General features: G+C 38.1%; 1 protein-coding gene across 1 annotated transcript in view; it reads right to left on the bottom strand.

Annotated features, from left to right (window-relative positions):
* The window catches only part of LIX1 (Lix1 homolog (chicken)), a 47,350-nt gene extending 38,442 nt beyond the window's left edge, over positions 1-8,908 (bottom strand). The window contains exon 1 of the mRNA XM_008592370.1: positions 8,551-8,908. Within this exon, the coding sequence (XP_008590592.1) occupies positions 8,551-8,632 (82 nt within the window). The 5' untranslated portion in view covers positions 8,633-8,908. The remainder of the gene's footprint in view (positions 1-8,550) is intronic.
* Between the last annotated feature and the right edge of the window lie 7,999 nt (positions 8,909-16,907).

Raw genomic sequence — 16,907 nt, 5'->3', positions numbered from 1 at the left:
ATGATCTATGTTTTCTTATGGGAAGCCTGAGATGCAGAGAATTTAAATGCCCATGAATTTTAGAGTATATCTATAGAAGAGTCCTCAAATACAGGCACTAGTCATGCACAATAAAATGTGCACTGCATCCTGTCTCTCCATCTTTTATCAACAGGCAGCTGTTTACTTAGTAGTTAAAAGCCTGTTCTCTGGAGCCAGACTTCCCTGGTTTGAATCCTGTGTCTACCACTACAAGGTGTCTACCTGCTCTATGCCTCAGTTCCTCAACTGTGAAGTGTAGTACCTTAATCACAGGGTTGCTGTAAGGCTTAAAATGGAAAATGCCCAGAATAGAGCTTCACACATAGTAAACATTAGAGTGTTCACTGTTATTTGCGGTTAGAGAAGGTGAAGGAAGAAAGGAAAAGGCATGATTATGTGTTTGCATATTGCATCTTTGAAACTAACTGTTCCTGGGTTGGAAACCATGTCATTAAATATTCTAAAAATAGTCTGCAAGTCTGAAAATTCTCTAACTGAACACATCGTACTATTTAATTTATTTCCAAGATATGTGAAGAGTTAGAGATGGAAAAGAGAAAGCTCTTTTGATAACATTCATTGGTAAAGTCAAAGCTCCATAATAGCCAGAAAATAAATGAATGAAATGCTACATATTTCAAAATCTGGAGACATGAATATTTGTCCTAATTTTTCACTTTCTAATGGATGCTAAAGGCAGTAGACCTGATATTGCCAAAAACTACAGAGAGGAGTTAACTTTTATTTTAAATTAACATTTAAAGACTGCATATACTTCAGGAAAGTAGAAACAATATAGTTCATTGCCCTGTTCAATTACCTTAATATGTCTTGCATAGAAAACAGTCATTTGTCTGCAAAAAGGAATTTTAAAAGTCTGTTATAAATCTATCAGAAAAAAAGAACCAATTTCTTTAAGCCTTACATGAGGAAAAATTCTAGCTGGGTAAAATTTTCCTTGCCAAAAACAAATTGGAAAGGCTGCCATTAAAAGACAAATCACTAAAAGGATTTCAAGATGATTAACGTATTTTCAAATTGATTTTCTGCCTCTAAACAGATGTATTTTATGGTATGTAATATTTTCATATAATCTTTAATTAAATTATCCTTAGCAGGTGATATTTTAAGACAAAGTTAATTAGTATTTTCTATTCTAGTAACTCAATTATGTACAAGTTGTTCTTACCAATATGATTTCCTAGTTTTGTTGAGGAAAAACAGAAAAAGGACCCCCAAGTAATTTATTCATCTATCTATTTATTTGGTGGCTGGTCTTTACAGGGATTGAACCCTAGACCCTGGTTTTATCAGAACCACGCTCTAACCAATCCCCAAGTAATTTAAGGGGCAAGCTCAAGGTGTGATGTCGATTTGCTAATTCATACAAAATGGGTTGAAAAATGGGGGCCTTTGGGTCTTGTGCTGGGCTTGGCTGAACACCAGGACACTGATCAACAGAACTGGTTTTCTAGCTGTTTGTAACCATCCCAGTTTTTGCCAAGGTTTGACCAGTCTACTGGAATCTTGCAGACACAGCTTGTGTGTCAGGTATGACATGCAAGAATCTTGGGCCCTTTTTTCTTTTATGTAGACAGTCTTTCAAAGGTTGCCACAGACATAGCAGGACTGAGACAGCTTGGAGTCTTGCTGTGTTCCCAGCAGAGGGATTTCCTTTGGTAGTGCTGGAGTCAGTGCTTAGCTACTTCAGCAGCTGGAAAGCTGGTTGTGTTTCTTATTTTGTTTGTTTTTTCTTTTCTTCCCTAACCTCTATGCCAAACATTTTCCTGAAGGAACTATGATCCTTTGGGTTGTTTTACAATTAACCTCTTTAAAGATTCTACAAAATATGCAAAAAGGATATCATTCCTTTTGGTTTATTTTTCACGTTAGAATTTAAGACTGCCAAACTGTAAATCTTTTGGGGAGGAAATTTAAATAACACTTATTTTCTGTATATTTGCAAGTGCAGGGTAATTTTTTAAAGGAGAGGAGAGGAGAAAGAATATGAAGAAGCAAGAGGGAAGCACAAGGATACATTAAAATAAAATGTAATTAAGTATACCACATTTAACAGCAGCAGTAGCAGCCCTGAGTTCATATGTGTGGTTTACATGTGCCCTATGGATGGGATGATTTCATCTAATCTCAAAAGCTGCATAAAATAAAAACCTACTGTAACCTGTGTAACAAATCAGGAAGTATATAACTTCCCATGTTCCATCGGGCACTGACACTGCATTGTACTTAAAGGAGACTTAGCAGGTCCATTGATTTTAGACAACCAAAGATCAGTCACACTGGTTGCTTTACGATTAGTTCTGCTTGATCAAAATGGCCAAATCTGTGCAAATGTGGCTTTAGGCATATAATGCATCTTCCTTCCCTGGAAATGGTCAGCATAAGAATGCTCTTCAAGGCTGCCACAGTATGGCAAGGCTGCTTTTCAACCCTGCCATAAACCAGGGTCTATGTAGAAGGCACAGAATTTGGTGCATGGCTTTTAATGACTCACAGCTGGGGGTAAATCCTGGGAATGAATGTAATGATGGACAATTGAAGCCCCTATACCAGTGTGGTTCGTGGGATGATTCTACATGGCTCTGCTAAGGCCAACGTGAGGCAGCGCTCTGGTGGAGATGCTGGAGGTGATGGTGAGTACCTTTTCCCTCCATGCTCCCTCCTGTTCATTCTGGCTATCAACTTAGCCCAGCATACAATTAACCTGTGACAACGGTGTCAGTGGATGAATGGCTTAGAAGGGTCCCAGCACAGTTTGCTTCATCATAAAGGAGAACACCTGACAATGGGAAAAATCTTCCCCCCTTTTTGTGAGGGAGAAAAATCAACTAATCAGTAATCAAAAAATGTCTGATTGTGCACCTGGCTAGGTGTCTGGCCGGTAGGAGGCACCTTGGAGTTGCAAAGAAGTGCAAGGTACAGCTCTCCCTCCTGGGACTTAAACTTAGGTGTGGACAAAAACAGGCTGGTGAAGTGATAACATGCAATGCAGAACCACCTGACAGAAATGTAAACTAAATAGTCAGCCATAAGAGCCAAAGGAGAGGTGACTAAATGATGGGTTCCCACAGCTGCTTAATGGGATGGATCAAAATAGGGATCAACCGATCATCACTGTAATAGCAAAAAAAGAAAAAAAACAAAAAACAACCCAAAACAAAAAGCAAAGCCATAATTCAAACAACAGTCTATGGACACCAGAGAGAAAATATAGACCTACAGGGAGTGCAATAATTGTCTATTTTGTCAGTATTAAACTTCCCATAGGATTCTTTTTTTGTTTAAAATAGGATTGTTTTAACCACCTTGACAGACTAAACTTGTATGGGCACTTGAACATGGAGTAAAAGAAATAAGAGCTTTTGGGGTTAAAACTTCAATATGAAATGTATTAAATAAAGAAGATTCTTTTATGAAAGGCTTCTAAAGTTGTCTTACATTTCTTAGATCAATCTGTAGCACATAATCAGTAAAACCGTATCATTTAAACAGAAAGATCATAACTTAGAAACTCACCCTTATGCAGCTGTATCCTATTATGGGCTGTAACTTAACACATGAGTTTCAGAAGTTGTTAAAATTGAGTTCAAGCTAACAAATCTTAACTGTTAAAAATAAAAAAAAAAAAACCTCTGGAGATGAGACAACAGTCCATGAAGTGGCCCCAGGTTTGATATCACAGAATGGATGTCTATCATATCTTATTTTAAACTGTTAAATCTTATTTATATATAAGAAATAAATGTACTAGGACACATATGGCCTTTAAGTGATCAAGAAGCTACCTAGTTTTTTCCATTTTGAAAAATTTTCCTCTGGGGCAGAGACTTTCAGTGTTGAAACTCTGCCAAGTGTGTATTTACTGGGGGAGGAAAAAAAAAAAAAGAGAGAGAGAGAATAGCTCTTATGCCACTGACAGCTGAACTGAAATCTGCATTTTTCTCTTAGTATAAATTCAAACAAAGATAGTTGTATCCTGTAATAAATAAAGTAAGCTTCAGTCGAACTGACATCCACAGTTTTAGATGTTAAGATTATCAGAGTTTAAATTATTGTAATTAAGATGCAGTCATTATTCTTAAATCAGCTAGCAAGTAGTGGAGGGCTTGTTTTAAACTGTATTCTTTCAGGCACACTTTACATGGTGGAACGCTACACAGTGTATGTCAGGATTTTACTGCACAAGAACCTTCATTCCTTACATCCTACTCCATCCCTTTCTGTTAAATGCGAAAACTGTAAATGTATCATCAAATTTATAGATTTCAAGTAACTACACTAAAAAGAATGGGATGGAGAAAATACTTGACTCGAGGATTTTTGTTCTCTCATGCTGCATACAGATAGATTCTTGATTACTAGGATGTTTTTAATAGTCCTATAGCTTGGTCCAATTTTTTCAAAGGGTAAAAATGTATTCTTTGAAGTATAGTATTCATCTATCTATGTAAATAAAACCTTTCATGCAGAAAAATGTTTCCCCAAATGGAAGAGTTAATGCACCTCAAATATATAAGAAATTTGCTTCCAATTGTGCAATGTTTAGTAAATGCTCCATCTTACTTTTTCATTATAAAATCTGGGGAAAAATATTAGTAAAATCTAACATGACACTTTATAAGTCAATACTAGAAATCAACACATTCTCATAGCTGCAATGACAACTAAGATACCTTTTTGACAATCTTTTTGATTGTCAAAAGTTTGCCTTGATTTTGGCGATCAGTGGTTTCTCCTCATAGGCATGTTTGACATTCACAAATCTTGCATGTTGCCTGACTTGGCAAATGGATTCTTGCTGAGAAAAAGCTGCAATTCTCCTTAATTTAGGTATCAGGAAGTGTACTTCTAACAGATGTCAATATAAACTTTTCCCTAATGCAACATAAGGCCATAAACTTCTAGAACTAATCTAGGATCACCATTAACTACAACAGCTCCCCATTGCCTCACCTGCCTTCTCAGCCTGTCTCTGCCTCCCCCATGCATTGTTCTTATACTGCCCAATGTGCCTTTGGAAAAGCTGTTCCCTCTCTTCAAAAATGCCCTTCCCCTCTCCACTTTCCTGTCGTACTCCTGTTCAGATGTGACTGTTTAGTGGGTTCCCTCTACACTCCCAGAAGAATTCACTTCTCTCCTCGCTCTGTTTTCTTAACAGATACTGCCACTGCAACACTAAGGACATGGTAACTAGCATGTCCTTTTCTGAGGGACAATGTCTTGCAGTGGCTAAAGGTGAGGAGTGACTGAAGACAGACTTTGAATCCTGGCTCTATCACTTACTAGCTGTGTGACCTTGGGCAAATCACCATAACTACCTTGAGCCTCAGTTCCCTCACCTATAAATAACAATAGTACCTACATGACCGGCTGGCTGAGAAGAATAGATGTTTCTAGCATAATGCCTATCACATGGGAACTTGACATCCTAGTGTCGCTATTAAATGGATGATAAGTTGAAGAGTTAACACTCACATCAGGATCTGAAAGCTTAACCTTCTTGAAATCATGTGGTGATTTCTTTTGGGAGAGCACGTGAGGAACTGTCAAACAGTGGCAAACAAATAGTGAGCTCACACACTCCCCCAAAAGAGTGGCCAGGGGCTGCTTTTAGGATATCTCATGTTTGGTTGTGAAGCATGGCACTTGAAAAGAAATTGGATATTGCACAAAGCCAAGAATGGAAGGCAACATGGAGATATGCCATACTTTCTCTGCAAAGAGATTCTGTCTGGTGGTATGGAGACTTCCAGTAACACTTGTTACAAAATAGAAACATTTGTGTAATGGAGAACAGTCCAGTGTCAGTTTAGATGAGCAAACTTCAAATTGAGAGCCCACCTTATTTGAAACCTTCTTCCATTGTTTTTTGTTTGAAATGTAAAATAGGGACAAGAAAAAAAAAAGTGTGTTATAGAATTCATTTCCTTCCAGGAGAGAAAATAAAAACCAAATCACAACTATTGCCAGATGAACACCTTGCATAAAATAAAATGACAAGATTTAACGTATTGCAAAATGCCATTTGAAGGGCCTCCTTGGCTGAGAAAAGCATTTGAATTTTATTTTCTTAAATGAATGTAACTATTCCCATGTGGATCTGTCTCAGACCAGAAAACTCTATGTGCTTTTCTGACCAACGTGAAGAGAAAATTCAGTTACTATTGCTTGTTTTTACGCAAATCAAAAGCCAAATGAGGGATCATTTACTCTCCTTACATTATGTGTGTTCAAAGAGTGAAAAGATAAAGAACTACCCTTGCATTCACAGAAGAGAACTTTGGAAAAAGTCTAAAAGTTTTTTTTTTTTTTTTTTTTTTTTAATGCTCCTTTGTTCAACTGGGATGGTTTTAAAAATTCTCAGAACAGCTTTTCATCTTGCAGGAAAGCAAGGTAGTAATTTTTTCTTAAGGAATTGGCAGTGATGTGCTCAAGTGCTCAGCCTTTTCTTCTGGCAGAAAGTGATTGGAGGGGTAGAGATGGGGGAGGAGCCAGGAGTGACTAGGACATGGTGCTACTCTGAACCTGCCATTCAAAGCTGGTGGCAGCTTTTCATGGGCTGCCAGCAGGTGTGTGGTAGCAGCGACTTATGGGTATGCCAAAGAAAATGGGCTTACATACCAGGGGATGGCATAGTTCCCAGACAGTCTCTTGGATGTCCTGCCCCAGAAAGTAAGTAAACCCATTCCCGCTTACTCCATAGGATGGTGAGTGGTTGGATGTTTCGATGTTACAAAAACTCCTAGTAGAAATTTACCATTTGGCTTACTTTCATTTAGTCATTTTCAGATTACAAAAGCCAGAAGAAAGAAGATCAGCAGCTTAATATTTACACCTATTAACCATACTAGCAGTTGCCGAGTGGCAGTCCATTCTAGGGTAAGCAGGCAATACTATCTGGTCAAATTTAGGTTCTATGTAAATGAATGAAATATAGTAAATAGGATACTTTTCTGTTTTTCCATATAAAAGAATTCCTGAAAGTTCTGGGTGATGGAACTTCATGTACAATTGCCATTTAGTTCAGCTTGAACTATGGGCCATATGAGTGCAGATTTAAACTTCTTAAATTTACAGTGAGCTCAGTGAAAAATTTTTCTCTATTGCTTTTTACTGCTTCTACTATCCAAACCCTCAGCATGAGACCCCTGGTCCTATACAATTTATCCGAGTCTTTGGACAGCCCAGGAGTCCTTTTATCCTCCACTAGTGAATTCAGTGCTATTGTACGAGAGAGACATTCTTTCCTTCACTTTTCACTTAAAGAAGCATACCAAACCTGAACAGACTCCAGTCTAGACTAGGGGAGGGAGTGACTTTTATTAGTTCTAACATAGCTATTGACAAATGCTTGAAGACAATATTTAAAAAAATAAAAGAAGGAAAGAAAAGGCTTTCATTTTATGCTTTAGAGGGCAGATTAGTGACAATTTAATCTCTAAGAGAAAAAATTTATAGAATAAAGTGGCCTAACATTTCTCTTTCTTCATTACACATATGAGAAATATAAATTAAAAGGACAGACATCTGGAAAGGAACGTTATTCAGCAATCAGAAAGCAAAAATCCAAACCACTGATGTTTTGATGGAGACAAACATAACTAGATTCACAAAGAGGAAAGCTGTAACCTATTGAGGTTTAAAAAAAAAATCCATATGCATTTCACCTTTTGGGCAGTCCCAAAGCAAAGTTCCATTTCAGAAGCGCTTTGTAATATGAAACCCACTGTAGATAAGATACAACGGGAAGATAGTCTGTTTTGCAGCAGCAAGAAATCAAATTGGTTCCAGAAATGAAGTTATATGGCCAACGTTTAATAGTATTGCTAGAATTGGAAAGCTTGATTGAATTATTTTTCATAATCATTAAAAAAGAATATTTTGAACAAGCTTTTCCATACTGTGTAGATTTGGGCGTGTGTGTGGGGTGGGGAGGGGAGACACAGGGAGTATCGCTGAGGTTGGGAAGAATCTCATTTTATCGGCCTTTTAACTAAACTATTATAATTTGTTATCAAAATCTAAGAGCTCAGTGGTCTTTTTTTTTGTAAAGTTAACTTGTTTACAACAAAAAATTTCAGAAAAACACAATACTTGATTTAACATAGCTAATATGTGTTGTGAAGGATTAAACAGGTTAACAAATATATATTTTTTTATCATTTCCAAGTTGTTTTTAGTTTCAATCTCAGTACCCGCCAGCCTTGCTTTATTTAAAAATTATCTGAAAAAGTACATTAAGTCTTATGCAGTTCTCAGATTTTAGAAGGAGAAACTTCTAAACAGTTAGCAAGATGTATCACTGACAAAATAACCCAGGTCCTAATGCCTGTAGGTGAAATGAAATCATTCTTCTAACTGAAGTCAGGAACAAGTTAAATATCACTTAGACACACAGCACACGACTACAGAGATTTAGGAAAAACCGTATTTAAATAGGATGTGACTGGATGTTTAAGACTATTTTTTTTTAAAAGTCAGAAAACTTTTCTCCATTTCAGTACTTACAGTCTTTGAAGACTAGAGCTGGGTCTCTGTGAGGCAAGACTTGGGCAATGATGTGTCTCAGAGATTCCAAGGTTCTGTCCATCTTGGGTCTGCCTGTGTGAGCCTCCTGCACAGTGTCCTCATGCCTGAATTCTTGCAGTCCTGGACTGAATTTGTGCAGCTCATTGATGCACTGGATTACCAAAGAATCCCTTTTAACATCTGCCAATCAGACATTTCCCAGAATCTAAAGACCCCTCAGGGGGCCCTGCTCCCAGGCTCACTTATCTTTGTTGTATGCTGAGCTAATTAGCTCGAAAGACTGGCTGACAGGCGGGTTCCCATTGCTTCCTTCTGTTAAACACACCCACCTACAGGCTAGCTGGGGAAGCTCGCTAATCATGGGAACAGCTTTCCTCTCCAACGGATTTGGCCTGAATGCTGTGCAGCTTTCTGACTTGATATTACTTTTGGCCCTCCATCTCCATGTGCTGCCCGCAGGAATATGGAATCGAGAAGGTTATTTCTCAAGGACATTTCCTAAATAACAAAGGAGGTTCCAGCTCAGGAGTGCTAGCTATATATTATCAGTATAATCAGTATAAATATAAATTCTCAATATAATTCTCCTTTGGTCAAAGAGTGCTATAAAATTTGAGGATGTAGTCAGGCACCAGATTATGCTTTGTATTTGAACTCAAAAGCATCTCCTCTGGAAGCAAGGTTTGTCTCCCTGCCACCCCACCCCGAAATTATAATCACTTCCAATGGGCAATGGCAAGTAAACCCTGGTAGAGTGTCTTACAGCTTGCCTGGGAACATTTGTTTCCCTATTTACCCTTCAAGGCAAATCATTCCCGAGGTTGACTTTAATTAATTCTGATATCATTCACTTTCTTTCATTTCATGATAATTCATTCTATTAAACATTTTAGGAGAAGCAAAAAAATATTTTTCAAAATATAAGCAGTTATTAAAAGATCTTAAGAAAACAGATTCTTTTTTTTTTTAACCTATATTGTACAGCACCCATAATTTGTCAAATAATCTTTCCACAGGAGACATAAATGTAAGTCACGGGATTCCTTTACAATAATGATTTATACCATATATAAAATAACTGTTTTTAGTGGTTATAACCTATGGTAGAAGTGGAAGGGTTATTGAGGACTTCTTTACTTTTATTTAAAATATTTTTTCCAGGGCAGGCTCAAGAGATTGCTTTCTAATGTTCTTTCTAATTTTCAGATTCTATAATTATGTTGTATTTTATGATGAACCAAAACCAGTCCTTTAAAGACTATATAAAAATAGAATGTCTTTCATGGGATTACCTTCTTCAGCTAGTTGGTAGAAGAGTGGGCTTAATAAAAGGAAACAGAAGGGATGAAGCTACAATAATAATTCCAATTGCAATGACTATCACTTAGCAAATGCCCACAGGGACTATATGACACAGAGAACACAGACATGGGGCTGCCCCAGAGCAGAAAGACATCGTTATAAAAAAAAAAAAAAAACTTGAAAGAAGTAGCAATTTGTGTTAAGACACTTCTTTAAATACGGTCCCAAAGTGCCCTTTATGTGGACTGTACCAAGTAGAAAATTGTCAATGTTCTTGTTGTCCAGGAACTTAAAATATAAAACAGAAATTAGATAGTTTGTGGACAAAACAACTATACATTGATCAGACACAAAGTATAAATGAATGCAAGTACTTTCAGCGTGATATAGAATTAGAAACCAAGATATTTAATGTTCCCAATACAGAACCAGTAAAAGTAATATGGATTTCTCAAACGAGTAAAACTGATAATATAAAAACAGAGAAAAATTAGAAATGCTTGGATTTCAATCAATAAATGGGCTTAAATTTGGTGGAAGGAACACTGAATTTGGGATCAATAAGACCTAGGATTTGATTTTCCTTATCTATGTAACCTTGAAGGAGCCACTCATCTTCTCTGGGCTCAGAGAGTCCTCATCTATAAAATTGGGAGGCTAAAGTGGATGCTTTCTTTCAGTTCTACTATCTATGATTCTATGGGTATATTAAAAATGAGTACAAATATTACCACAGATTTTCTAATCTTCTGTAAGTTCATATATTTATTTCCTAAAGGCTGAACTGGTCTTCAGACAAATCACTTCTATTCTCACAGTCAACCTCATATCCAATATCCATCCACCAATATGAGAGGCACAAATCAATATGAAGAATTCAAAGATGCTCGCTGCTAATGCCAACTACTTTCATGATTATTCTATTAAAAATGAAAGGTAAGAATTTGTTAAGAAAACTAATCTTCAACCCACATAAGATTTTTCTAAGGAAGGCAAACTATGAGCATCTTCATAGAGAACCTCAAAATAGCTGTGCAAAGATAAATTCATGTAATTATCATGATCTTTAATGAGTTATATTTTAAGAAATTTAAAAGGAATTCTAAGAAAGGGGGATTATACAACATTCAAGTTAGATAGCATAGCTTCTTTGTTCCTATTAAGTCCAGTCATTCAGCAGAAGTTTTCTTAAACCTTTGCTTATGCATTTCTTCATTGAATGCCCATAAAGACTTCTCACCTTAAAGCGCTTTTAAGAGAACCTAGAAAAACAACGATGTGGTTTCTTACTATTCTCTCTGATGTAAAAAGCACCGGATGGAGATGGAAAAGCCTGAGAATCCTCTGAGCGGTGTGTCTATCTTAGTACAGATTCTAAAGTTCACATTAGCTTTCATTGTAAACCTCAACCATCTGTAGTCATATGCCAAAAGCAAAATTATTGAAACAAGGGTAGATGACTACAGTGAAAGCTGGAGTGATGTTTTTACAAATCCTGTGAGTACTAATCAGGATGGGAAATGGCATCCAACTTACATATTCAGTGATGAAAACTTACCACCCGGTGGTAAAAGAGGATGGCTCTGTGCAACAGCACACTTAACAAGCTCTCAGATAGTACAAAGCTCTTTGAGAAGATGAGAAATCAAAGTGGTATGTTTTGCACCATTTCATGCACAACGCAATAAAAATACCTACGGAAATAATAATTTTGCTGCTAAGGAAAATTCATTCCTGTCATTCTAGTAACATTTTTTGTTAGATAGCTCATTAGCATTATAAAAATGATAAGGTGGGTGCCACGAATTAAAATAACATCCAGAATGCTAGGAAACTTAATAGATGCATCAAAGAATCATCTTTAGTTAAAAACAGGAAGGAACTCCCTCCTCATGCCATAACGTGCCCTGCTCTGGAGGAATAGACCAGGGTTGGCAAGACAGGAGTGGGCCTGTTGGTGAACCTGCAGGTGAGGTTGGTGAGACCATAAGTCCCGAAAGACTTCAGTTCAAGGCATGCAGCCTCCAAAGAATAGGACTCCAAAGTAACTGAGCCTGACCAGACTTATACTATTCATCCCTAGGAAATCAGGGAATCAGTGACTGAGAGGGAGAAAAGCCTGATTGAGACTTAGGAAGATTCTCTTCCCTGAAATAATTTCTTCACTTATTTGCTAATACCTTAATTCTTAGAGCCCTAGTTTATAAAAACAATGGAAAATGACTGACAGAGCTCCTTCTAGATTCCAATGGGAGTTGGGTAAAGGGAACTGGAAGGGTCTAAATGCAGAATTGGCAAAAGAAGATCAAAGCTGTGTTCAAGAGTGTTTCGGAGGGTGTATGGGAGGGTGAAGAAGGGGAAGGGCCAGGAAGAAGATGACTGCAGAGGTAATGACTAATGACTGTTTAGTGTCAGCTTTGTTTAGCCTCAATTCAAAAGAGACCAGTTGGAGGAATGAATGGCTGGTTAGCATCAACTTTGTTTACTCTCAACTGGGAAGGAACAAGTTAAAGGAATACATGGCTGCTCAGTGTTAATTTATTTACTCTCAACTGGGAAGGGACCAATGAGATGTTTGAATCAAGCTATTTATGAGAGGGTTAGTTGGAAAGGCAATTTCCAGTGGTTTCTAGACAAAAGTTGATAAACACAGGTAACATAAAAGAACTACCCCAGGGGGCCGGCCCGGTGGCGCACTGGATGGTGCGCCGCTTGGGAAGCGCGGCGGCGCTCCCGACCGAGGGTTCGGATCCCACATACAGACCGGCTCCCGCTCACTGGCTGAGCGAGGCGCGGGAGCAACACCGAGGCTTGCGATCCCGTTGCCGGTCCCCGGTCCGGTACGGGGGCAACACTGAGGGTTGCGATCCGTTGCCGGACATGGAAAAAAAGACAAAAAAAAAAAAAAAAACTACCCCAGACATATGTTCACTGATATTTCACCACATGTAGGAAATTATCTGTAACAACTAATCTGTTAAACTACACGAACAATAATTAGAAAATTGATTAATATCCCAGCTATATATTAATGTACCTTTCTTCACTTTTATAGAACATCATAAAAACACTGGTAAACTGCCCCTTATCCTTGCCAGGGCAGTCAGAGTCAACCCTCATAACCAGAAAGCACAAAGTAAACCTCGCATTTACCTGAGCTTTCTGATTGGCAGATATATATTTGGGGGCCCTAAATGAGTCCATGTGATCTTGATGGTCTTACATAACCAATTATCCAGCCCTTTCTTGGTATCTGGTCTCTCAGAGAAGTGAAATTGATTCTTTAAGAAATATTTTGGAGGTCAAAGATATCATTGGGAAGGCTTTGCTAGTTCGTGGGTTAACACTTTCAGGATAAACTCAGAATTATTTAAAGGTGGAAAAATTTGTATGTTCAAATTCACAACACTGGAGATGATGAGCCCTTGGGTCATTAGATATGTGTCCCATGAAAACTGAACTGATTACTTTAACTGTGGTTGGCTGACTTACAGCATAATATATACTTTGAAAAGGATAGTCTTAAAATTTTTAGTTTGTTTTGGGGGGTGGATTTTGCCAGTGGCCTTTACATTTCCTCTTTCATAAAGTTTAATTAACTAACTGGTTTGTCTCCTTCCATTTTCTCAAATACTGCGCTCCCCCCCCCCCTTCAGGACAGGAATTTATATTGATGAGTGTTTAGAAAAAACTTTTTTTTTTTTTTTCCTTTTTGTCTTTTTTCGTGTCCGGCAACGGATCGTAACCCTCAGTGTCACGCCCGTACCGGACCGGGACCGGCAACGGGATTGCAACCCTCGGTGTTGCTCCCACACCTCGCTCAGCCAGTGAGCGGGAACCGGTCTGTAGGTGGGATCCAAACCCTCGACGGGAGCGCCACCGTGCTCCCAAGCGGCGCACTGTAGCAGTGCGCCACCGGGCCGGCCCTAGAAAAAACTTTATATACAACACGTGGCTATAAACTGATCAGATTGATCTTAAGAGAGGTATCTGAACTCCAGCTGAGTCTCTGAGCCACTCCTCAAATGAAGAGAGATGAGGTCTTCTACAAGGGGCATGCTGGGGGACAAGACATGCACCACTTAACATGGGTTAACTGGAGCTGCCTTTATTCTTTAAAGTCACATTTCTGGGGGTATGAGTCACACAGAATGTTTAAATCTTTGTTTAAAATGTTTCAAAGTAATGAGCAAATTAAAATGAAAATTTAGACGATGAAAAAAAAATACTAGGTTAAAACAAACCTAGGGAGAATGCTTATTGGTTATAAACAAATTACTTAAACCTGAGATTACTTGATGGCTGTATTAGGTTCAAGCAAGCTACAAATTTCACAGCTCCATGTATTTTAGATGAAGCTTCCTGTAAAGACTGCATCATCATTATACTCTTAATTCAGTTCAGGCCACACTTATGGATATGCTTATATTAAGAGAAATGCCTTGTGCCCATCCATTTTACACCGTAAACTGTAATTTCCACTTCACTTCTTAGGCAGTCGCAACCAGAGCACTGCATTTAGCAGGCATCCTGCTGACAGAGAAGAAACACTTCTTTACAAAATTTGTTTAAAGGAGGAATAGGAAACTGCATAGAAAGGGGGCCTATTTTCCCACAAATTGAAAACTAGAGAAAGACCAACTTAGAAAATAATTCATTCCTCTGATCCTCTCAAAGTAACTCAGTAGCCTTCAACTTAAGGAAAACGTACTCCCTCAGCATTGCCCTCTCCTCCACCCCTCAAACCAGAAATGTTCCACTGAGGGCTTATGTCTATTGAGGGTTTTCTTGGACTTGTCCTGAGATGATGAAAAAGGATTTTTATGGAAAAAGAACTTTGTTTTCCAAAAAGTGAGGTAACTTTGTAGAGATAGGACTCAAGACCTGGTTATGACTACTCCTCTCATCTCCACAGCACCAGGAGGACAAGTCAAATTTTGCGGCCCTTAGTGACTTTGCAGAAGAGACCCTTGGGCTGAATACAAGCCCTAAACCACTAGAGTATACTGGTTCTCCTACCATTCACCTTTTTGGTCCTGACCAATTCTATCTTTCCCTCCCACTCCCTCCCAACCTTATTCACTGTGTGACTTAGGGCAAGTAACGTTACATCTAAAGATGTTTTCTCATCTTTACGATAAAAACAAGGTAACAGAGAATCACTGTGATGACAACTCTAGTATAAAAGGATTCTATTCCAGATTGTCTTAATATTTAGGCTACTAACTGGACAACCTTTTAGATTCTATTCTAGATTCCCACCAATCCACTGTCAATACATTGACAGAACAATTCCCCTTAGCCCCATCCCTCCCCTCTTTAAAATCAAATCATTGCACTGCTCAAAATCTAGTCGTTCTTTTTCCTAATACAACTTTTTAAAAATTTCAAAATCATTTTTTGTTTGGTCCTTTGCTACACAACACCTTTTTCCTAACTATAGCGTAGCAATCATACTACATTCACTTCTGTCTTCTGGATTTTCTGCATGATTTCTTCTTTGCAAAGTCTCTCTTTTTAAGTCCACCTATTCAACCAAATTCCCCTTACCCCAAACAACTCACCAAATTATGCTGGCTTTTCACTCAGTGACCCTGGGATTTCCTGAGCACTAATCCATGGTATCAGGTTCTTAGGTAGAGTTTACTTTGTAATGTCATGTAGTTGTTCCCATGTACTTATTCTCATCTCTCCACAGTGGATGCTGTCAGCCAGCAAAAACTTTATTGTGAAAATCTGTGTACTCTCCCCTGATATCATTTTACATGCCACCAAACACTTGGAAAACTAATGTGTGAACACATGTATTTTTCTTCCTAATCTAGGCCTAACATCTTCAACCAACAGTAGGATTACAGTAAGCAGAGTTTGATTCATTTATTTCAAGTGGTTACTTTTAAAAAAAAAACAGAGAGAATGGAACTGAGGACACCAGAGGTGGGAAAGGGGTTAGGGAGAAATTGGTACAGGACCACAAAAGTTTATGTTGTGTAATGCTAAAATAAAAATACAATAAAAAAATGGACGCATATAACATTGTGATAAACGTCCCAAATTAACATATATATCATTTATTATGAGGCATACATCTATTTATGGAATTAAATCTACAATAATCTGATTCCGAACATATAAAATAATTTTTTTTTTTTTGACCAATAAGGGGATCGCAACCCTCGGCATGGTGTTGTCTGCACCATGCTCAACCAGTGAGCGCACTGGCCATCCCTATATAGGATCTGAACCCGTGGCCTTGGCTCCTGAGTGGGCTATGGGACCGGCCCTAAAATGTTAATTTTTAATATCATCATTATTTACAATATTAAGGTAAAAGAATAACTTACAGTCTTTAAATTGTAACAAATATCAGCCTTTGAGAATGACACAGCTTTCTATTGTAAACTTTGGAGTTATCCCTATACTCCTCGTTATTATACAACCGTATAACCCAGTTATATTGAACTTTAATGTCCAGACTCCTCCTTACATGGTTGCATAAAATGGCTCTAATACTCCATAAAGCAAACCAAAGGCAAACTAAGCGATGGTCTGATGCTATTTAGGGAGATACTCTGAGGAGGGATGAGAAACACTGAGGATGGCTAGCCTTAGTCCACCCACAGCATTAAATCTGTGACATTGAAATAAGCCTACACCTCAGGAACTGTTCTGCCTGAGAACCTAATAGAACTCAATCCTCTATCCTTTGGAAGTGGCTGATAAAACTGGAGGATAGAGCTCTTTAATTAGGTAGCTATGTATTTTGTCAGAAAATTTACTAAGCAATTGACTAAAAATATAATCATCTTGAGTTGCACTAGCCCTTTGACTAGTATCCTTTAAATATATATATATATATATATATATATTTTTTTTTTTTGTCTTTTGTCTTTTTCCGTGTCCGGCAACGGATCGCAACCCTCAGTGTTGCCCCCGTACCGGACCGGGGACCGGCAACGGGATCACAACCCTCGGTGTTGCTCCTGCGCCTCGCTCAGCCAGTGAGCGGGAACCGGTCTGTATGTGGGATCCGA

The sequence above is a fragment of the Galeopterus variegatus genome, unplaced genomic scaffold, assembly GCF_000696425.1.
Source record: "Galeopterus variegatus unplaced genomic scaffold, G_variegatus-3.0.2 Scaffold7838, whole genome shotgun sequence".
Classification (NCBI taxonomy): Eukaryota; Metazoa; Chordata; class Mammalia; order Dermoptera; family Cynocephalidae; genus Galeopterus; species Galeopterus variegatus.
Note: the sequence above shows the minus strand (reverse complement) of the source record. Positions and strands in the feature narration are given on the sequence as shown.